The sequence below is a fragment of the Carassius auratus genome, chromosome 4 (genome assembly GCF_003368295.1).
Source record: "Carassius auratus strain Wakin chromosome 4, ASM336829v1, whole genome shotgun sequence".
NCBI classification, from domain to species: Eukaryota; Metazoa; Chordata; class Actinopteri; order Cypriniformes; family Cyprinidae; genus Carassius; species Carassius auratus.
In genome coordinates this window covers 369,414-393,800 of record NC_039246.1, presented here as the reverse complement: position 1 = coordinate 393,800, position 24,387 = coordinate 369,414, and the positions used below count along the sequence as shown (strand labels likewise).

The 24,387-nt window shown below is 36.4% G+C and overlaps 2 protein-coding genes across 2 annotated transcripts; both read left to right on the top strand.

The window, feature by feature from the left end:
- The first annotated feature begins 1,716 nt into the window (after positions 1 to 1,716).
- Positions 1,717 to 21,786, top strand: LOC113067406 (NACHT, LRR and PYD domains-containing protein 3-like). The gene is made up of 6 exons (XM_026239802.1): positions 1,717 to 2,092; positions 8,537 to 10,334; positions 10,880 to 11,053; positions 11,141 to 11,308; positions 18,993 to 19,166; positions 21,630 to 21,786. The coding sequence occupies exons 1-6, from the start codon at positions 1,843 to 1,845 to the stop codon at positions 21,718 to 21,720; spliced, it is 2,655 nt and encodes an 884-aa protein (XP_026095587.1). The 5' UTR covers positions 1,717 to 1,842; the 3' UTR covers positions 21,721 to 21,786.
- Positions 21,753 to 22,685, top strand: LOC113068394 (stonustoxin subunit beta-like; the record flags this gene model as incomplete). The annotated part of the gene is made up of 1 exon (XM_026241169.1): positions 21,753 to 22,685. A coding segment is annotated over one exon (639 nt), but the record flags the coding sequence as incomplete, so codon positions are not given.
- Positions 22,686 to 24,387: the final 1,702 nt, after the last annotated feature.

Sequence of the window (24,387 nt, the reverse complement as noted above, 5' to 3'; positions counted from 1 at the left end):
TGCAAGAAAAATTACAGAATTGTTAAAGTACAATTGCATTTGCAGAAAAATATTTTTTTCCTTGGTCTGTGTGATGAGTGGGGAGGCGGCTGGGAGCTGTGGGAACGGAACGAGGCTGGTGGAGTAATTGAAAATGAACAATAATTATATTCAACAAATAAGTTAGAATATTTTTTCTTTTCCAGGAGTGCCTAATCAACTGTAATATGAATATTAAGTACTCCTGCCCTGAGAGCATTGCATAGTTCAAAATTCAAAAAAATTAACAGTAATATGAATATTGATATAAAATATGCTCTCACTCCTGCCCTGAGAGCAGCACATAGTACACTTAAATAACATTAATATGAATATTGGGCCCGAAAGCAGTGATAATGCTAATTCTAATGCTAACTGACTTTAAGAAATATCAGGATTCACAATCGCCCACCCTCATCTAGGTCTCCAAGCAAATCAACCTTGAAGGCCTAAAAGCAGTAACACGGTGTGAAGCCTGACCAGTCGCTAAATATGCTTTACCCACCAAAGCCAATATGGTTCTGACAGGCTTAGTGGGCAGTATCAGGGTCTTTGGGGATGCTGTCGAAGCAGGGGAGAGATAACTAGTAAGCGTCTCTTATATCTTTGGCATCGACCCATAACCATGATCTTTATAGCCCAATATCAGTGAGTAGGAAGATGGAGCTGAACTAAACACACGATAGGAGGCTGGTTTACCCCACGATCTCAACACATCAGTGTGGAGATTGGAGAAAAAGAGTAGACCCCAACACAGAGGTTGTGACAAATTCAAATATTACACAAAGATAATCAGAGTAAATATAAAATGCAGTTTTTAAATAATTATTTCCTTTACTAAGGGGAAAAAGCTGCCCTAACCTGCCTGGCACTACTTGAAAAAGTAATTGCCTCTTAAATCTAATAACTGGTTGTGGCAACCATTGCAATCAAGTGTTTACGATAACAGTTAATGAATCTTTCACATCACTGTTGACTATATGCAGAATTGTTTTTATTCAGCCACAATGGAGGGTTTTTGAGCAAGAATAGACCTTTTAACCCTTTGTAGTCAATTAACACGTATACATGTTATGAGGCATTTTCTCATTTTCTCTCACAGGAGGAGACCGGTCTGATGCCGGTTTCATATGAAATGTAAGGGTACTGACTCTCAGGCGATCTGAATTTGAGTACAGTTTATGGAGCTAAATGCTACAGCCCGGCTAAAAAAGCCTAGCGACGCCTGTGCTTCTTGTGTACATTTCGGAGAACCAGGACTAATTTAAATCGATTGCTCAGGCATTTAAAAGGCACCGAAATCTGCTTCCTCTTATTCGGTTCGGTGCATACCGGTTCCATACCCAACTCTACTTTTAAGAAATATATTGTTTGATAAACGAACCCAAAACTGGCTATGTCCTTGCTGGAGTGTGATGTGATTTGTGTCATGTGCAGGTGCGATGGATTGCGTACAAACCAATAGGGTGTCGGAATGGTATATGTTTATACTTCTCATCCAACCACAATCAAATTCACTCCATCCGGATGGCGCGATTTATCTGGATAGGTTTTTTTTTTTACTATGAAAATGAAAACAAGCCGAAATTAAATAGCAGTTACCAAACCTATTTTAAAAATGTTAGGAGTAGAAAGTACAGATACTTGCACGGAAATGTAAGGAGTAGAAGTAAAAAGTCTCAAGTAAAGTATAGATACCGCAAATTTCTACTTAAGTAATGTAACGAAGTATTTGTACCTTTTTATTTGACACCTCTGAGTGCTAGTGTGGTAAGACAGTTATTTTCTTTTTGTCCAGCAGAAGAGATTCCATGACAGAATACAATGTCTGTTTTACCTCAGCTTCTGGAGACACTGGAGGATCTAGAAAGTAAAAAACTGAAAAAGTTCAAATGGCACTTAAAGCATGATGGTCTTGCTTCAACTGCTGATGTGGAAAAAGCAAATGTCTTTGACACAGTGGATCATATGGTTGCCCGTTGTGGACCAGAGGGAGCTATGGAGATCACATTGAATGTCCTTAGAAAGATGAATGAAAATCATCTTGCTGAACACTTAGAGAACAAACTCAAAGGTAATCACATCTGCAAACCTAAGCTAGCATTACAGAAATTGCAAAGCAAAACAGTCAGAACAACCTCTAGATTAGTTAATGCGGGATTTTAGCACGTACCAAACCTCTGAATAATCAGTTTGATTGCCACTCCACTCATAGAATGTTTGTTTTTACAAGAGCTGTTTATGAACACACACAAAAGCATTTTACAGATACTGTACATTATTTGTTTTAATTTTCTTTCTCCTTGCAGATCAACAAAAATGCCCAAAGACCACAAAGAGACACCATGAAAAACAAGGTAACAAATATTAGGATAATAGAAAGAACTTACAGCTGTGCAGTGGTTTTGTATTACACATAAAGTGAACAAAGAAAAACAAGGACAAAACCAAAAGAACAAAGAAAATCAGAATCAGAAAGTCTTGTTTTAGCAAAATAAGCTTTCAGTACACAGAGACAACAACAACAATGCACAGACAAAAAAAAAAAGTTAAATATAAAGACTAGTATTGTTAAATAAAAAAATAAAAATACATTTTATTATCAGTTATGCTATAGATGATAATGGAATAGAATAGAGTGATAACAGGGTTGTACTAAGATGGAGGTTGTAACAAATAAATATAAGGATATTGCACATTTTTATTGCATAGGTGGGGAACATTTCCCTGTTCATGAGGTAGATTGCCTGGGGGAAGAAACGTTTCTTGTGCCTAGCTGTCCTGATATTTGCTGCTCTGAAGCGCCGGCCAGATAGCAAAAGTTCAAAAAGTGGATAACTTGGATGTGACTGAACCAGAATGATTTTCTGTGCCCTTTTTCTCACTCTGGATGTATACAGTTCTTGAAGGGTGGGCAGGGGAGCACCAATAATCCTTTCAGCAGTCCGAACCATTCTGTGTTTTCTGATGTCTGATTTTGTAGCTGAACCAAACCAGACAGTTATTGAAGTGCACAGTACAGACTCAGTGACGGCTGAGTAGAACTGTTTTAGCAGCTCCTGTGGCAGGTTAAACTTTCTCAGCTGGCGAAGGTAGTACAACCTCTGCTGGGCCTTTTTCACAGTGGAGTCAATGTGAATGTCCCACTTCAGGTCCTGAGAGATGGTGGTTCCCAGGAATCTGAATGACTTCACTGCAGCCACAGTGATGTTCATGATGGTGAGTGGGGAAAGTGCAGGGGGTTTTCTCCTAAAGTCCACTATCATCTCCACTGTTTTGAGCGTGTTTAGCTCCAGATTGTTTAGACCTCACCAGACAGCTAGTTGCTCAACCTCTTGTCTGTAAGCAGACTCGTCACAGTCCTGGAGGAGGCCGATGACTGTAGTGTCGTCTGCAAACTTCAGGAGCTTGACAGAGGGGTCTTTAGAGGTGCAGTCGTTGGTGTACAGGGAGAAGAGCAGTGGGGAGAGAACACATCCCTGAGGGACACCAGTGTTGGAGGAGCAGCTGTTGGACATGAATTTCCCCAGTCTCACTAACTGTTGCCTGATTCACCTCAGTACAGGGGGATGGTGTCATGTAGTTTGTGATGGCTCTCAGATCTTTCCACACTGAAGTTGAGTCACTGAAATTGAACTGATCTTCCTACTTTTTAGTGTAGGTTCTTTTAACCACAAACGAGGCTCTTTTAAAACAACTATAAATGGTTAAACTCAGCTAAACATCTATTTAAAAATTATTTGTTTTGGGTCTGTGTTTGGTGAAGATTAAACTGTAACCAGCAGCACCTCAAATCTAACAAGCTTTTTAATTCAGGATTTACAAAATGCTTATTCATGAGAAATGGGACCGTTCCCACTTTATTTGGATCATTTTAAAAAAGTAAAATGTAGTCTTAAATATTAAGATACACAGGGATGTACAAGAGGAAATATGCATATGTGCATTATACTGTAGTCTTAAATATTAAGATTCACAGGAATGTACAAGAGGCAAATGTGCAAACAGGTTGACACTGTCAGTATGTCAATTTGAGGTAGTGAATGATGAAAATATCTTACTGATAAAGTCAAAAAAAAAGTGGAGACATGAAGATGTTAAGAGGCTGGTTTTGATTTTAGGTCCCTTATGGCCTGGGGGGAAAAACTCCTCCTAAGTCTCTTGGTTTTTGCCATCAGGCTGCGGAAGCGCTTACCAGATGGCAGCAAAGTGAAAAGATTGTTACTGGGGTGGGTGGAGGTAGATGTCCCGGAGATGCGCTCAGCTTAGCGCACAACTCTCTGCAGGGCTTTGCATGTGTTCATTTGAAAAAGTTAGGACACTATTTAATTCCATGGTTTTCCATATCAGGATATAAAAAAATAATTTGGTTCTTTGTTTTTGCAAAGTTGCATCTGAGCAAACCATAAGACTTGAGATAAGTTGAGATGGCCATAATGCACATAAAACCAAACACAGCATATTGGCACAAGCATCTCATCCCAAAAGTCACACATGCTGGTGGAAGCCTGATGATTTTGGTCTTGTTTTGTAGCCACAGCCCCTGAGGCCCATTGAGTCGACCATGTATTCTAGAGTCAAATGTATGGTCATCCATCTGACAGCTAAAGCCTGGCCAAAACTGGGTCATGCATCTGGACAAGGATCCCAAGCACAGCAGCAAATCTACCACAGAATGGCTGAAAAAGAAAAGCTGAATGCTGTGGTGAAAGCTGTGTATAAACAAGTGTCCACAAACCTTAATAAACGTGAGCAATGTTGTAAAGAAGAGTTGGCCAATATTCCTCCAGAACAATCTGATGAAGTTGTACTGAAAATTATTACTTCAAGTTATTGCTGCTAAAAGTATATCTACAAACAGTTGAATCATAGGGTGTTTCTAGTTTTTTAACCATGGATTTTTTATCTTGCCATTATTTTTGTTAAAAAAAAAAGAAAAAAGAAAAACATAATAAATAATAAAAAAAATAAGTAATGGCAGTGTGATATATCGTGTTTTTCATCTATCATGTGAGGTTTTATCTTCTGTATTTCAAATCCTGAGACATTCAATGTATTTCCCTTATTTAACTTAATTTTTGTTTATAATATTCTATTAAAAAGAATCCTACTGTTTAAGTCCATAAAATATTTAAGATCTATTCATATTAAAATCTAATTAGTGTAATATTAATATATTATCTGAACCACAGCTATTCACTTTCTTTGTCGAAATTAGTTTTAAAATGATACTGTCTATTAATCAATCAACAATCTTAAAAAATTTGTAAGCATATTGAAATAAGACATTTCGATATTAACTTAGTAAGTTTCCTGTTGTTTATCATGCAAATAGTCACCCTTGTACATGTTACAATCAGCAACTTTGATCTTTGAGTGATTTTTTTTTATCTGACTTGATCTCTGATAAATTTTTGTAAGAAACTTAAATCTCCTTTACGTTCTATTTCAGTTGACAAAGCCCCAGGACAGATTAACAGCAGCACTGAGACCGGAGTCAGTGTTGATGTAAAAGCTGAAACGTGCAACTGTAAATGCTCATTTATTGACTGGAAACACATTCACAGGACAAGTAAACTTTTACAACTCAACTGCTACAGGAAACGGTACATGTACCTTATTAAGACACACTTGTTTTAGTAAGGACTGGTAATGTGATTTTAATCAGACACTAACTTTACTACCATTTTCACTTAATTTGTATCTATATATTCTGTTTATTTCCCTCATATGCATCGTTTCTAACTGCTCACGGATTAACTGAAATGCTCAGAGACAGCCGAAAAGCAAAGAGAAGAACAAGGTAAACCAATATTAACAACAATAAGACTGAGGTAATACAACACCGTTTTACAGCTATAAAATAATATATACTTACATCCAAGATTATGGAAGTGTATGGAAGTATATCAATCACAGATGTCCAAACCAAAGATGAATCAAAAATGCATGTTGAACTGCACTAATTGAAAAGGCGGTAGGCAATCAGCGGGTCTTGATGCAGACAAAGCAAAAGATAGAGAGAGTCATTCATTCAGAAAAACCTGATTTGCAGAAATGAAGACAGTGCAAAGTATTTGTTTCGATTATCAGTGCGAGTATGTATACAGAAAAAGCTGATTAATACACAAAAGCTGCTTTTCTGAGGAGTCGAGATGATGTCTTAAATCCATCAAAGGCAGTTCACAGTTGCGGCTACAGGGACACACATCTCCATTTCCTCCATCAGGATTGAGGGTTAACATACGTAACCGAGAAGGTCCTTTCTGGGGGAAGACACTCAGTTCACACTCAGGAAACAATACTGCGAAGAATACAAATATTGGACCACCACCAAGGAGTCACAACATATGGAGCGCTGACCCAGTACAGGGGCATACATGAGGGTTGCACACAAGCAATGGGTCTGGTGATTAGTTCATCCACCAAACTCTTTCACAGAAGTGCTTAAATAATGTAAAAGTCATCCAATGCTCAAAAAGGGAACTTTAACATTAGGACTGCCAGGGGTCGTTGTATACCTTAAATCGCCAGAGGATAACATTTACCCACACACATGACTACTGGTTTGATATTGGTAAAAAACTTATTATGTCACTGTATTATGCCACTGTCTAGAGTCTTAAAATTATTATTTTTTTATTAATCAACTATGTTTTTGTCCTGTTCAAGGGTATTTTAAGCAGGTTACTCTAATCACTTTTCTTAATGCTGAATATTGGCTTAACCAGCCTGCCGTGACAATGAGAATACATATTTGGGCGGTGTAATATTATAATAAAATGTCATTCATGACATATTAAGATAACCCATGTTATTTAAATTAGCCTAAAATACCCTAAATAGACAATAATGAACAATAGCCTAATTCACTGCACTGCATAAGATGCATGATTCATAACAAATTCAAGCCCACAGTTTCACCTAATTATTTATAAACTTGTTTAGTTATATCATGTATCGTTGATATGAATAAGAAAACTACAACAATTAATTATTTATTTACAATACTGTTATTTGTTTTATTTGCGAAATAAATGAACGTCCCAGCAACAAGCTGACCCCTGTCTTCTTCCTTCCTACTAAGACTGTGCTGAACCTTGTCACACTGGTTCCGAAATCCGGGAAGGAAGAAGACAGGTGGCGGCTTGTTGCTGGGACACTCGGTGCCCTCTTGGCATAAGCAGTATAATCCTGCACAATCACAGTCAATAACTCAGAATTCACTTTGTGAATGAAAGGTCCACTGTAAGTGAAATTATGCTTACTTGGGGAAATGAGTATTTGTGAAGACGCCTGGGCCAGCTGTTTATCAGTGCATTGATGCCGAGCAGAGCCTTAATCAGGGAGTACCACGGAGCAGATTCCAGGGAGGAAAACAGATTTATCTGTACCTGGCCAGATCGCCAAATCAGGTGGACCTTCTGGGGATGGAGACTCTACTCTTCGATGAGTGTAACCTGTTGTAAAACAAATCTGCTGCATAGTTAAGGACACCTGGAATACGAATGGCCTGCAGAGATTTTAGCCTCTGCTGACTCCAAAGATGTGACATGACAGGAACAAATACAAGCTACCGTCACTGTGTTGTCCATACAGACTAACATGAGCTTTGCTTGAACCCAAGTATGACCCTCAGGGCAAAAACCTCTGTAAAATGTCCAATTGATATGCCAATGCAGCCGAGAGCATGTCCAGGTCCCTGAGATTGCATACCTTATGTCTGTGGCACATGGCACCCCAGCCTATCTTAGAGGCATTTGTTATTTCAACAATGCACCTTGAGACCTATGCCAGGGATACCCCGGTCACTAGCAATATAGAGAGTATCATGGCATGGACTTGGTTGTGCACCCCATGCTGAATCTGTTTCATGTGCATCAACAAGTGGAAAAAAGATAATGAAATAACTGACTGAATTTTTTTATAATATAACTTTACATCATATTTAAAGGATTAGTTCAACCTAAAATTAAAATTCTGTCATCATTTACTCACCCTCTTCAAACCCATAAGAACAAGATCGATTTTATAGTTCTGTCATGACAACTCTCAGAGGGTAATGTACATGACAATGTTAATGTATTTAGTCTTGGGGGAATAGATCTGCTACGCTGCTGCTGCTGCAGTACACACACAACATGCTGCTGTGAGCATGTAAGAAATATTGCTGCGGCAAATATAACATACATGAAATACATTAACCATCTCGTAGAAGACCTATACAGGTGGTGCTGGGGAAGGTGGAGGGTTTCTTAAGAAAGATGCAACTGCTAAGGCAAACACTAGTCACATATTTGAAAACCAATCAGCTGTTCCATGTGATGATGTCATTAGGTCAGACTGAGTTAGACCTATCGGACTGTGCTATCTAGAGTTTCACGCCAGAATTCTGTATTTATCTTTGTATATTTACTTATAATATTATTATTATTATTATTATTATTATAACCATTATTATTATTGTATTATTTGATATTTGACATATTTACTTACTCTTTGTTGTTGTTTTTTAAAGGCTCAGTTACAGAGGACAGTAAAGCTGCTCTTCATGATTACACAGAGAAATTGAAAAACAAATTAAAACAGGACTGTGAGGGGATATTGGTTGGTAATTCACAGACCGGCCATCAGAAATACCTGAATGATATTTACACTGATCTATACGTGGTGCAGAATGAGACTGGTGGAAGAGTGAATGACCATGAGGTGAGACAGATCGAACTGAATCTCAAACAGTCTAATTGCACGGATACACCAATCGAGTGCAGTAACATTTTCAAAGTCAATATGGGTAGAAGAAACAGAAAGGTGCTGACGATGGGGATCGCAGGGGTGGGAAAAACAGTCTCTGTTAATAAATTCATCCTTGACTGGGCTGAAGGAAAAGAAAATCAGGACATATCCTTAATTTTTCCTCTGCCGTTCCGTGAACTAAATCTGATCACACAGAAATTGAGTCTAATGGAGCTGCTTCACAAATTCTGCTTCAGCAGTTCTGAACCACTTCCCTCTCTTCCTGAAGGTGATGGTGAGGTCATGTTCATCTTTGATGGGCTAGATGAATGTCGCTTCCCTTTGAGCTTTAAAAAAAATGACAGCATTACAAGTGTCCATGAAAAAACAACATTGAGTAATATGATTACAAGCCTGATCAAAACACATCTGGTTCCCTCTGCTCTCATCTGGATTACATCCAGACCAACAGCAGCCAGTTTGATACCCCGAGACTATATTAATCAGGTGACAGAGGTGCGAGGATTCAATGATGAGCAAAAGGAGAAATACTTTAATAAAAACAGCAATCCTGAGGTTGCTGGAATCATCATCCGTCACATCAGGAAAATCAGGAGCCTGTACATCATGTGCCACATCCCAGTCTTCTGCTGGATTTCTCTCAATGTTCTTCAGCCTCTACTGGAACAAAAGGGCAATGACAAAATGCCCACAACTCTCACAGGGATGTACATAAATTTCTTAATTTCTCAGCAGCTAAAGATGGTAGAAAAATACTGTGATGACCCTGAACCCAAAGTCAATGTAATGTCTTTTGATAAGATTATTATGAAGCTTGGGGAGTTGGCGTTTAAACAACTAGAGAAAGGACATCTGATTTTCTACAAAGAAGATCTTGAGGAGTGTGGATTAGATGTCAGTGACGGGTCTGTGTTTTCTGGGTTATGCACTCAGATTTTTCACAAGGCTGTTTCAACAAGAAATGTTTACAGCTTTGTTCATCTCAGCATCCAAGAGTTCCTTGCTGGTCTCTATGTGTTTTTGATTTATAAAGATGAGAAAGCAAACCCATTTCTTCAATCCTGGAAAGAAGAAGTTGCATGGAAATTATCCAAAAAGCCACTGTTTCACCTTCACAAGGCTGCGATAAACAAGGCCTTACAAAGTGAAAATGGACACCTTGACCTTTTCCTCCGGTTCCTCTTGGGGCTTTCACTGGAGTCCAATCAGAGTGACCTGAAGGAACTATTACCAAAACTGAAGCTGAAAGCAGAGAAAATTAAATACACTTCTGAATATATCAGAAAAAAAATAGAGAAGGTGAACTCAGTAGAGAGGACCATCAATCTTTTCTACTGTCTAAGTGAACTGAAAGATGACTATGTAGAGGAAATCCAGAAGAATTTCAGAACAGGAAATCTTTCTGTTGAGAATCTGTCCTCTTCTCAGTGGTCAGCTCTGGTGTTTGTGCTCCTGATATCAGAAGAAATACAAGAAATATTTGAGCTGCAGAAATATGGAAGTTCTGATGAAGCACTGATGAGACTGCTGCCAGTCATCAAAAACACCAAAAGAGCACTGTGAGAGTCTTCTTTTCATTCATTTATATAAACTGTAATTGGGTTTTATTTAACATATGGGAAGACTTTTTAGAAAAATAAAAAAATATAAATACTGTATATCATTTGTGTGTAATGATATTAAATGGCAATAAATCTAATGCTTTACTTATGGCCTTTATGAATAGTGCAGTGTATCGTCTCACAAATAATTGTAACTACAGTTTTAACATATTGTAATACTTTACAGCTTTAGAAAGTATAATGCATTAAAACACATGACCAAAAAAACAAAAAACAAACACAGAATCTGCCAAAATTGTAATGCATTTTAATTTTGGTAACAATTATTTATAAATAATTATATAATAAGTTACAATGCACATTATGAATATTTTATTATACATTAGGGCTTCAAGTAATTTTTGTCAAGTTTAATAATAACACAATAGATCTGGGCTAGTATGTATAAAACTGTTTAGAAATGCTTTTACAAATAGTCTTAAGCTTTGATTTAAGCGTCTTAGTTTCAAGTAGGACTATTTGATTATTTGTTCTTCCCACAGGCTATGTAACTGCAATCTCACTATTCAGTCCTGTGAAAGTTTGTCTTCATCTCTGCAATCATCAAACTCAGCTCTGAGAGACCTGGACCTGAGTTGTAATGAGCTGCAGGATTCTGGAGTGGAACTTCTCTCTGAAGGACTGAAGAGTCCAAACTGTCAGCTAGAGATACTCAGGTTTGAGTTTGAAATATTTTTATTGTTTAGATTTTTCCTGTTAATTATTAAACATCACACTGCTATGATGTATTATGTATTTTTTAGATTGCCAATCTGTAGCCTCACAGCTCAGTGCTGTAAAAGTTTGTCATCAGCTCTAATGTCATCCGTCCTGGGAGAGCTGGATCTGAGTAACAATGACCTGCAGGATTCTGGAGTGAAGCTTCTCTCTGATGGACTGAAGAGCTTACAATGCCAGCTAAAGATACTGAGGTAAATGCTACCTAAATAAAATGACAATTCAATTTCTTTATCAAAATGTTCTCAATACAATGCCAGAACAGGAGACAAAATGTTTTTATTTATACAGATGGTCCTTTATTTATTTATTTTTTTACCTGAGAAGTATGGCCCTATGATGAAAACATTATATGACTTTACTGTTATCAAATTCCAAAGATTATATAAGCATACAGTCTGAAGAGTTTCAAAAAGAAAGGTTTGAGAGTGTTTCAGAGTTAAGTGCAGCACTACATGAGCATGTCTTACAGTGGCTTGGTTTACAGTTTCCACTAAAACAAAGGCTCTGTGGTTTAAGGTTTTTAATTGTTATTACTGCAATGTTAGTCTGTAAAATAAAATGAAAATCGTTATTAAATACAGGATTTTAATTATTGTGGAAACATAAAATATTAATGTTCCCTTTTCAAGTAAAAAAACCACATATACAAACACATATAAAAACATTCACTGACCATAAACAGCAACAGAATGATCCTATATATAATTACTACAAGTAATTTTGTGAAAATTTAGGAGTAGTCAAGAGGACTTACCATACCATTACCATAAATGCAATAGATATTTGGATTTATAGATTTTAAACTGTGATGACATTACATAAAGCAGGCATGTGATCAGCTAGAGACAAAAATGCGTAATGCCTCTTGCAGTTCAAAACATGATGCAATGTATGACATAGCGAAAGATTTTAAACTGAAAGATGTGTGACGTGTAGTACATGCAGAGATGTATAAAGTACAAGAGACCCATACTTGAGTAAAAGTACAAGTGCTCTATCAAAAAAGTGACTTGAGTAGAAGTTGAAGTGCTCTTTAAGCACCACACTTAAGTAGAAGTACTAAAGTATTCAAAAAAAATTTGTACTTAAGTATTGCAAGTAGTCTATTTTAAAATTTACTACTTAAGTACTGAAAGTAAAAGTAGAAGTATTGTGTTATGTAGATATTAAAGAAAGTAATAAAAAGTTTGAACATATTGTTTTTACTATTTCAAATGATTAACCTAAAGGACAATCACAATTCCTTTGACTGTAACTTGTAAACAAAAAACGGTTACTAGGGTTAGTTAGCCCAATTTGCAAAATGATGTCATTAATAACTTACCCTCATGTTGTTTCAAACCCATAAGACATCAGAGGGTCAATTAGAATTTTTTGAAGCATCGAAAATACATTTTGGTCCAAAAATAGCAAAAACTACCACTTTATTCAGCATTGTCTTCTCTTCTGTGTCTGTTGTAAGACAGTTAAAAACAAAGAAGTTTGTGATATCTGGTTCGCAAACGAATCATTCGATGTAACCGGATCTTTTTGAAACAGTCCACCAAATCGAACTGAATCGTTTTAAACAGTTCGCGTCTCCAATACGCATTAATCCACAGATGAATTAACCCTCTGAAGTCCATTAACGCATATATGCGTTTTGAGTCATTTTCTCCGGATAACCCCGAAAAGAACTTAAATTACACTCTGTTTTAATCGTACAGATAAGAGCAATACATCAATCGAATCTGTAAAGGGTCTACTTTTTTTTGGATACAGACATAATAACAAAACACCTTTGTGCACTTATAAAATAAAGATAACAAACAAGGTATGCTGTCTGCAGTGTTTGTCTCCGCTGATCGTCATGTACAAACATGTCATTAAAATGAACTGTAACTCCGTGAATACTCAACGAAGAGATATGAGAGAGATTTCTATAGAAAGCCTGAAATGTCTACTTTTAAACTAAACAGGTGCTGCCGAAAACAAATATTCTGAGATAAAGTAATCCATATGAAAACAACGCGATGTCTATTTTTCATATCTCCGCTCATTATATCTAATGTGACCACGCCCCCGCGCTTAACGCGCTATTCAGATTCAAACTGAAGCGCGCGGCTTGAATACGCCCACACAGAAGAAAAAGCAGCGAGACTGTTCTTCAAGTTTTTATTTTATTTTACTGTTTGCTTCGCGATGAGAGGAATAAGACATAAATCACTCCAAAAAGATGTGATGTGGTTGAGGATTTGAGAAATGGATTTCCTCAGAAAAAAGAATGAAGCACTTTATTCAGCAGAGATCATAAACATGAGTAAGTCTCTTTTTATTTATTTGTACTAGTTTTCACATAACGTGTAAACATTTTACTAGTTAGACTTTTTCCAAATACTTTTTCCAAACTATAATTCCTGACTAAATGTATAATCAAGTGAAACATAATGAAGTTTCACTAACAGTATACAATACTATACCATTCAAAAGCTTGATGTAAATAATATAAATGTGACAAATAGAGATAACTCTAACAAATGTAAAAACAATGCAGTTCTTTCAATTTATTCCCCCTAAAAAAAACGGAAAAATATTCTCAGCTCTTTTCAACATTAATAATAATAATAATAATAATGATGATGATTATGATAAATGTTTATTTATTTTTGTTTTTTTTTTTGGTCGAAAATAATATTGTTAAAAGGATTTCTGAAGGATTGTGTGACTGGAGTAAGGATGCCTAAAAATTTGTTTGAAAGTCAGCTTTGATTGTCCCTAATAAACTGTTTAACTGCTCCCCCAAGTGGATATTAAATTATGTTGTGGGATAATTAAATATATTCTTAATGAACTACAAACATAAAATTATATACTTTTTATTTTGTTCTCACATTCTTTATTGTAAGTCCTCCCTCAGAGTGGCACAGTTGAATGAGAGGCTCATTATGCAGCTCATTATGCAGGCCTTTGTCTTCTCAGGTGTAAATCACAATGATATTCATGATAGTTGACGCCTACTCGCATATGACTTTTACCAACAAAAAGTGTCTTAGAAAATTTAAATCAATACATTGTTTTCTGTGAATGAGTAAACAAGATGATTTTCACATAATTTAGAAAGAAAAATTCTAGGCTACAAGCTCCAGTTCTCAACAATCCCGGGAACCAATGTTATGTATGTGTTTTATGGCCTTATTCAAGTGATTTAACATTTTTAGTTTTTCACTAACCATGCATAACATTTTTTTTCTCAAAAATACAATCATGTACATGCATGCATTTTACATATTATTATAGCCCAGTTTGTGCTAATTACAGTAATATTAGACTTTACCAATTTAGATATTTATAAGAAACTGAAAAAAGCACAAATATCAGGGCATGACAAAACTTCCCCAGGCCCCAAAAATACCCTTAGACTCCAGAGGGTTAAGCTGTTAAATTGTTTAATGTGTCTGACACTCCCTCTGAGTTAAAACAAACCAATATCCCGGAGTAATTCATTGACTCAAACAGTACACTGACTGAACTGCTGTGAAGAGAGAACTGAAGATGAACACCGAGCCGAGCCAGATAATGACTCGTTCATGAGTCAAGAACCGTTTCTGTCAAACGTGTCCGATTCGTGAACCGAGGAGCTGATGATACTGCGCATGTGTGATTTAGCGTGAAGCAAACCGACACACAGAACGTCTGAACCGAACTGATTCTTTTGGTGATTGATTCTGAACTGATTCTGTGTTAATGTTATGAGCCCAGGTGCAGTCAACGCAAATGACGCCATTCAATCGGTGAACTGTTTTCTTCAACTGGTTTATTGAATTGAACTGTCAGAAAGAACTAACGTTACTGGTCATCCGAGAACCGATGCAACCTGTTCTTGACTCGTGAACGAGTCATTATCTGGCTCGGCTCGGTGTTCATTTCTCTCTTCACAGCAGTTCAGTCAACACGCGCAGTCTTCTTAATCGCTTGTTTCGCTCAATGATGTTCCAGCTTCATCAAACCTGCCATCTACAGTTCTGGCAGTGGTTATGGAATGGAATGATACGTAACCTTATTATAATTGTAACGAGTAACCATGCAGCACATAGAAAAAATATCGGAGTAAAAGTATTAAACTCAGCGAAAATATGTACCGAAGTAAAAGTGGAAGTAGGAGAAAAAAATAATACTCTAGTAAAGTACAGATACCGCCTTTTAGTACTTAAGTACAGTAGTGAAGTAGTTCTACTTCGTTACTATACATCTCTGAGTACAGGTGCATCTAAATAAATAAGAATGTCGTGGAAAAGTAAATTTATTTCAATAATTCAACTTAAATTGTAAAACTTTGATGATTTTGGCTCACATTTAACAAAAACTCACAAATTCACTATCTCGACAAATTAGAAAACTTCATAAGACCAATAAAAAAAACATTTTTAGTGAATTGCTGGCCTTCTGAAAAGTGTTCATTTACTGTACATGTACTCAATATGGGAGGTGATCAGTTTGTGGCACTGCTGAGGTGGTATGGAAGCCTAGGTTTCTTTGACAGTGGCCTTCAGCTCATCTGCAGTTTTTGCTCTCTTGTTTCTCATTTTCCTCTTGACTATACCCCATAGATTCTCTATAGGGTTCAGGTCTGGTGAGTTTGCTGGCCAGTCCATCACACCAACACCATGATCATTTAACTAACTTTTGGAGCTTTTGGCAGTGTGGACAGGTGTCAAATCCTGCTGGAAAATGCAATCAGCATCTTCAAAAAGCTGGTCAGCAGAAGGAAGCATGAAGTGCTCCAAAATTTTTTGGTAAATGGGTGCAGTGAATTTGGATTTAAAAAAACACAATGGACCAACCCCAGCAGATGACATTGCACCCCAAATCATCACAGACTGTGGAAACTTAACACTGGACTTTAAGCAACGTGGGCTATGAGCTTCTCCACTCTACCTCCAGAAACCAAAACTTGCTCCAATCTGAAAAGAGGACTTTGGACAACAATGCAGTGCTTATTCTCCTTAGCCCACATAAGACAACACTGATGTTGTCTGTGGTTCAGCAAATTCCTTGACACGTCTGTGTGTGAAGGCTCTTGATGCCTTGACCCCAGCCTCAATCCATTCCTTGAAAATATAACTCAAATTCTTGAATCAATTTTGTTTGGCAATCCTCATAAGGATGTGATTCTCGGTTGATTGTGTATCTTTTTCTTCACTCTTTTTCTTTCCACTCAACTTTCTGTTAACATGGTTAGATACAGCACTCTGTGAACAGCAAGCTTCTCTGGCAATGAATGTTTGTGGCTTACCCTCCTTCTGAAGGGTGTCAATGATTATCTTCTGGACAACTGTCAGATCAACAGTCTACCCCATGGTTGTGTAGTCTAGTGAACCAAACTGAGAGACCATTTTGAAGGCTCAGAAAACCTTTGCAGGTTTTTGAGTCGATTAGCTGATTAGCATCTCACCATATTTTAATTTGTTGAGATGGTGAATTGGTGGGTTTTTGTTAAATGTGAGCCAAAATCATCACAATTAAAAGAACCAAAGACTTAAACTACTTCAGCCTGTGTGCACAGTTGCAATCAAAATTACTCAACCCCTCAGAGACTGCAATACTTTACAAATACAAGCTTTTCTGAAGATCAAGGATAAAATAAAAATTGCATCTATAACAGTTCACTGGCATATTAAAAGTGATATTGTCAAAATATAATGTAATATTTTTGAGTTATAAGATTTTTTAATAATACTGCTATGTCAATTTTCAACCCCTATTCAACATTGCTGTTTTTAAATCACTTATTTGCATGGTGGGGAATGAAACAGTCTTAAAACACGATTAAGCCTTTAGAAACTCTATTAAAAACAGTATTAGCTTGAGTTGTTACACATATAGTTAGCCCATGCATGTGTTGAAGTTAAGTAGCAAAAATGTCAACAGAGATCTCACAAAAGCTAAAGAGAATAAATATTGTATTACTTTAGAAAGACTAAGGCTATATGAAGATTTCTTAGACATTGAAAGTTTCTAGAAAACACAGCTCTCAGCCTAATTCCTTAAGTTTAAACTGTGTTTTACCAGAAAACCTTTGAGGGTGTTGAAGAAAAAGCACAATATCATAAAATGTTTAATCAGAACAACTGAGAAAAACCTGCAATGTACAGCCAAAATCTTGCAAGATGACCCAATGAAAGGAGGGAAACCATTTAAATGCAGCGTGTAAGAAGAACACTAGACAAGTATGGCCTTCATGTTGAGACATCTTGCAGACTACCACTCTTGATCAAGAAGAACAAAAGGCAGACTTGAACTTGATAAAATTTATTTGTGTAGACCTGTGGAGCTCTGGAGGAATGTTTTATGGGGTGATGTGACCAAACTGCAACTTTTTGGACCCATGAATCAGCAGTATGTCTGCTGCAAAACAGGCAAAGCTCATAAGCAGAAGAACACCATTTCCATCGTCAAACTTGGAGGTGGATCAGGTTTCTTTACTGTAGCAGGAAGTGGAAATCATGACTGTGTAGTAGAGAGGTGACAAAAGCTTTTAATCACTTACAGACAGTGTTTATTGGTGATTTTAAAGAATAAAAGATTCTGCACAAAGGGGGTTTATTAATTTTGGACATGAATGTTTAGAGCCAGTTTGAATTTTATCATGATTCATCAATGTTCCATTCTCAGAATCACTCAAAAGTGTATTAACAAACTTTCTCTAATACTTTACTGATGCATTTGTTGAATTGATTTCATAAAATGTTGTTAATTAATAAATAATAAATTCTTGAATAATATTTGTGCACAGAAGAGAAACAAATAATCTGTCAGGGGGTGAAGTACTCTCCAAATATGTACTATTTTGAGATTTTTTACATATAATTATGAATAGCTATGCTAGACTTTGATATAGATAATTGACTTGGCTGTCTATCAAGAGCTGGATCTAAAACAAAATGGAAGTGTCCTCTAATGATCACATTTGTTTTCTTGTAGATTTGGAATTGCTTTAAATACTTTTGTAAAAATTGCTGTGTTGTCAAAATTTGGGCAATATAAGCTATCGTCATGTTGGTTTCAAGTTTAACAAAAAACAGTAAAAGTATAGTGTATAAGGTGCTAAATATGCTTGCCATGATGAACAGGTTGAATACTTTTGAGACTGAGGAAGTAATTAAAAGTTGTATTTTCAGTTGAATTTGGGCTGTGTTGAACTCGTTTACTGGTATAACCTACTGCAAATGAGATGCATAGCCAGACACCAGCTTAGCCATCTTCTGTAGAAAATGTATACAGAATCAAGTTAGGGTCTCATACAATGAAGTTCAGTGTGATGTTGCCTACAGTAGTGACCCTGAGCAGGTTTGGTTGATGGAACAGGAAATTCAGTCTGGCGAATGAGGCCATTGAGCCTCATATTCCTCCTCCAAAAATAAATCAGGTTCTATAGCCAATACTTCATAGTTGTTTTTAAAGGATAGAGTCTTGCATTCCATCATAGATCTATGTTGTTGTTTTTTGAGGAGTTTTTTTTAGGAGACATGTCAGACAGAGGCTGATGTTTGAGAATTTATATAGAGGCTTTGAAGTTGAGAATACTGGTGACTTGTTAACTGTTGTAACAATTTACTGACTCTTCATTTCCATCACTATTGTTTATCAGTTAATGCTGTTGTCTCCAGACCTACAGTCATTAAATCACTTTTACAGTATATTTGTAATAATTTTATTTGTTACATATTCTCCTGTTCAGCAGAAAACATTATGAACACACATTTTGCCCATTGTGAATCAGTGCTGACTTAAGCTATAAACTGTTTCTAATGATTCAGTCTGATTTAGTCAACTGGTTAATCCAGTTTATAAAACTAAACTGGTTCAAAAAAATTTTTTTGCTGCATTTGTTTGTAGGTTGTCTGGTTGTATGGTGACAGAGGAAGGCTGTGGTTATGTGTCTTCAGCTCTGACTTCAAACCCCTCATACCTGAGAGAGCTGGATCTGAGCTACAATCACCCAGGAGATTCAGGAGTCAAGCTGCTCTCTGAAAAACTGAAGGATCCAAAATGCTCACTGGACAAACTCAAGTATGTTGAGCAGAAGTCACACTGTATGTGTGTGTGTGTGTGTGTGTGTGTTAGGGCTGCACAATGAATCTATTTTTTTAATCGTGATTACAATTATGGATACCACAATTATGTAATTGTTCAAAGCGGCAATTAATCACTCAAAGTCCACTTTTTTTATTCTGTTTGCTTAAGATGCGTTTTTTCTTTCTACATTATCTTTAGATTTTTTTCCCATTATTTTAATTTTGTTTTAGTATAACATTATATTACCATTTCATATTTTTACTTTTTTATAATTTAAAGAAGAATCTAATGCATAGTTGACATTTGAGACTTAATACTAAAGAAAAGCAGTTTTTCATTTAGCATGCTTTCATCTTGTTTATTTTCATATAAATATATGACATGCATCAAACACTGATATAAATATCATTCAATGTAAATTGTGATAATCATAATTAATAATCACATTTACAATTACAAAAGAATAATCAACAATTATGATTTTTGTTATAATCATGCAGCAGTAGCGTGTGTTTGTATGATTTGGTATATGGTTATCATGAGTGCTGATGCCCCAAACACCTCAATTGCTTCCTCCTCTTCCTCATATGCATCATGGATTGCATTTATGCCAGGCATATTGATATGGTGAACCACGGTCCTGTTTCATATCACAGCTTGGTTCGAACTGGACCTATTCTGAGGGCTGTCCAATTCCTCCGTCCATTGAGCCATGCCAATGACATGTCAGTGCTGAGCAAGCTCTATACACACTTACCATACAAACAAGTGAGAACAAATCTCTTCAGTATTTATTGAACTCCAATAAGTAGGCTATCAAGGCTAATTTATTAACTTTAAACATCAGATGAAGTGATTCTTTTCTCATTAAAGTGGTCATATAATGCTTTTTTAAAGATCATTATTTAGTTTATTTGGTGTAACAGAATATGTTGACACTTTAATGTAAAAAAAAAAAAAACACATTTTCCAAATTATTGTATATTATTGTAGGTCCTCTTGTAGGCCCGTCTCTCTCAAATGTGTAATTTTCTACAAAGCCCTCCTTCTGGCAAGCACAGTGCTCTGATTGACCAACTGACCCAGTGCATTGTGGTTGGCCGAACTTCACAACCACTCATCGGAAATGTATCGCCCCTTTCCATAATCGTGAGCTTCAACTTTCAAATTAAATGTAAAGACAGTTAATAATGTCAATAGTTTTACCATCAATTCAAGCCCATACACAAGCCACCGACGGTTAAGAAAGCTGACTCCACTGTGTGACCCTGTCTCTCTCTCTCTCTCACACACACACACACACATTGTAATACTGTTCCATTCATAGACAAGTATTTATTTATTAAAATCCAAAAACCAACCTTTTTTGGCTGGGTAGTGTATAACAGTAATACTTTAGAATGATGCCACATTTATGTTTGAATATGCAAAAGATATGATGAGTTACAGTGACCCATATTTAAAATTGCATATTAATCCTTTTTATTTTTTAATAGATTAGATTAGATTCAACTTTATTGTCGTTGCACATATGGGTACAAGGCAATGAAATGCAGTAATGCATGTAACAAAGTAATTTACTGTTACTTTAACAATGTAACTACAACTATTAAGCTGAAATGTGCATTTCTCTGTATAAAAAAATTGCTAAATTATTAATTACAAAAACATATAAACAACTCATAATTTCCAATTATCTAAACCAAAAAATGAAAACAATAAATTTTGATTCATAAGCCCATTGTATTATGGAATTTCTGCAGAAAGATCTTAGTCAGCCTTGAAAACAAAATTAATATGATTGATATAATATCTTTACTTTGAGAAATACAATAAATAATACAAATAAAGTAAATAGTGTTCTTTAATAATAAAAATACAAAGCACACAATAACTTTATTCCAAAGTACATATAAAACACCATGAAAATTAAAGTAAAAAAAGATAATAAAATGAGTTAGATGTGCAGATTTAACATTTTTAGCAGCTAAACATAATAATGATTAATTTATTTCACAGAAATATTAAAAACAAGAGAACTCTGTATTCTCTGTCATGCTTGTTCTGTCTTATTGGCTTAAATGCATGTTTCACTTGTTCAAGGCTTTGCATTCCAGACACTTCTGCATTCCAGACCACACAAAGTACAAAAGATACAAAATCTTTGACTTTGCGGTGTGCTTAACTTATATACATATAAGAATGTTGAAATTATTTTAGGTTCATGTGATGGCAAGGTTTATGGATAGTGTTGTGAAGGGCCATAATGATGTCTTTTAAGATTTTGTCAAACATTCTTATATATGATTTTTAAGGGGTTGTCATAAATACCTGGACCTATATCTTACTATACCCCCTTACGAGGATATTGTGACCCCACAAAGTAGAATTAACAAGTGTTTGTGTGTTACTGATTGCATCAGACGTGCAGAATGAGACACTGTCTGTGTTTTATAGTGTGGATCATGGAGGGGAGTTCAGGATTACAGCAGGACTACACAAATGTACGTCTACACAGACACACACACATAGTTTTAGTGATTTTTAAAAATTATATTATAAATTAGTATTTTCTTTTGTTCAGATGCCTGTAATCTCACACTGGATCCAAACACAGCAAACAATCATATCATTCTGTCAGAAGAGAACAGAAAGATGACGTATGTAGAAGAGAATCAGTCATATCCTGATCATGCAGAGAGATTTGATAGAGTACCTCAGGTCCTGTGTAGAGAGAGTCTGTCTGGACACTGTTACTGGGAAGCGGACTGGAGTGGAAAAGCTCATTTTTCAGTGGCATATAACAAAATCAGCAGGAAAGGAGGGAATCATGACTGTATGTTTGGACTGTATAGAAACTCATGGAGTCTGATCTGCTTTGATGACAAATTCCTTGCCTCTCACAATAATCATTCAATTAACATCGGTGTCTCTTCACACTCTTGTAGGAGAGTAGGAGTGGAGGTGGATGTGCCAACTGGCACATTGTCCTTCTACAGCATCTCTGACACAAACAAACTCACACACTTACACACATTCAACACCACATTCACTGAGCCTATCTATGCTGGATTTAGGTTGAAGGTTTATAACTCCTCAGTGTCTCTGTGTCAGACTGAAAAGCCTGTGAACAGCAACAGAGACAACACACACACACACTTGATTAATATAAATACTCTCACTTTATATATTGTAGTGCTAGTAGTAGTACAGGCCTAACAAGCAGATGCAGAGTAATTCACCAAGGCTCTTAGACACAAGCAAGACATGCCGATACTGTGGTAATATGCTTTGCTAAAGTATGCCTTGAAGGCAAAAACAGATCTACAGTTGGGGAAAGTGATGATGACATTTACGTGGTTGAATATATTCATATACTAGGGCTGGTCGATTGTCCAAGCCACCTAAAAGGCTGGATTTGTAATAATAATAATAATTATTATCTGCCTAATGTTCATATAGTACTTTTTTATTTACTGTAAAAAGGGGATTCCTTTTCTTCATATTTGTAAAGGGGGGTGTTACAGGGTGTAATAGATCATGCGATCGACAGTCGATTGCTCATGCCTTGTTGTTGTATGGCTGCTCTGTTGTGAATACAATGACTGAGTTACAATTTCATGTCTGCCTTTTATTTTATGCTTATCCAGACACATAAACACTGAGCATTAGATGGCCCTCCGTTCGAGAAATGCATGTGTTCACCAATTTAAGAGAGCAAAGAGAGAAAAACAGTAGGGAGTTAAAGGTACGTTCACATCACCTTGTTATTCGTGAAATTTCAAGATGTAAAAAACATTCACGTCCTCCTACAGCTCATTATTAAAGATGCAAAGATCAGCATTTTTGGGGCCGATCACAGATTACCAATCACCAAGATTATGATCTGCCGATTGTCGATCACTGCCGATCACAGAATGGCAGGGGAATGGGAATCTTTTATCTATAATCTAGCAGAGTTTGCACCATTTGTAGAAATTAAACTAACCCTAAATTAACTGTATTGAGACAAAACTATGGCAAGCGTTTTTTCTGTTATTATCATGAACGTCTGATGTAGCTGAGGAACCAACTACATCAGATCGAAAAAAATAAAATAATGTAAGCTACTGTATGCCAATGCCATCCTTCTTAAATAACAAAGCAGAGAAACAAGGAGGCCAAGCAGATAAATGTAGTGTTTTTTTGTCTGCCATGTATCTGAGGAATCACACAGGGTCTCTGGGTTTTGTTTCCAGAAGATAGACTTTATTTCAGAGAGAAACAAAGCCGAGATATTCTCTGCAAGAAGATCTCCCGAATGCTAGGTGGCATCTCATTATATACCCTATACAGGGCGTTTCCAAAATAGTCAAGACTTTTCCTTATGCTTACAATTTATTACCTCCTTAGAGAGAAGAGGCCCCCTCCTTTGGTATAGACGAAGGCCATGTCTGTATGTCTGACCACATGTTTCTCAGCTGGTCTGACCCCATGTACAATTTGGCCCTGTAGGCATATTTCTTTCTATACTTAACCTATAGGATTATAATGGAATAATAACTAGCAACAAAAATGGCCAGATTCACATTGATTATACTTGATTTATTAAAATCGTATTAATAAAAATCTTCCACAATAGTTACCAACCAGATGAACTTGTGATGTTTTAAATATTAAAATTAAACGGCCACAAACCGTTTCAAACCTAAACTTGCTAGGCCTCAGCCTACTAACACAAAGTACAAAATCATTCAGGTCTCAGTCATAAAAGGCAAGTTTCTCTTGATGACTATGAGCATCTCCGCATTTTTTGATGTCAGCCGGTTTCTTTTGTCATCAATAACGTTTGCAGCCATGCTAAACATTTAATCATTAATCACACTTGTGTATGGTGAACAAAGATGCTGTTGCTGTCTGTGCAAGTGCAAGGAAATGGCCTTTATTCGCCTGCCAATAAGCAAGTGACTGTCCACTGCGTGGCATTACGGCCTCTACTAGATATTGGTTGATCTGTGAGACGATTGTGATTTCCTCATCAGTTTGTCCTGTATCCTCCTTTACCAGTTCAGCAAACATTGCCTTTAAAGAGCAAGCTGGTGGGCTTTTGTCTGTTGACCTGCGTGAACTGGGCACCTCCACGCTGCTTGTAATTGGCAGTTCAGTGTGGCAATGGGCTGTAACGACATCCTGAAACAGATCACGCACAGTTGGTTTGAGTGCCTCTGGAAAGTAT

What these genes read in the sequence shown, in the direction of transcription:
- LOC113067406 (XM_026239802.1), top strand. Translation starts at nt 1,843, where the DNA reads ATGTCTGTTTTACCTCAGCTTCTGGAGACACTGGAGGATCTAGAAAGT. An exon ending in AAAAACACCAAAAGAGCACT is followed by an intron (nt 10,335 to 10,879) that starts GTGAGAGTCTTC and finishes TTCTTCCCACAG; the next exon opens with GCTATGTAACTGCAATCTCA. An exon ending in TGTCAGCTAGAGATACTCAG is followed by an intron (nt 11,054 to 11,140) that starts GTTTGAGTTTGA and finishes TGTATTTTTTAG; the next exon opens with ATTGCCAATCTGTAGCCTCA.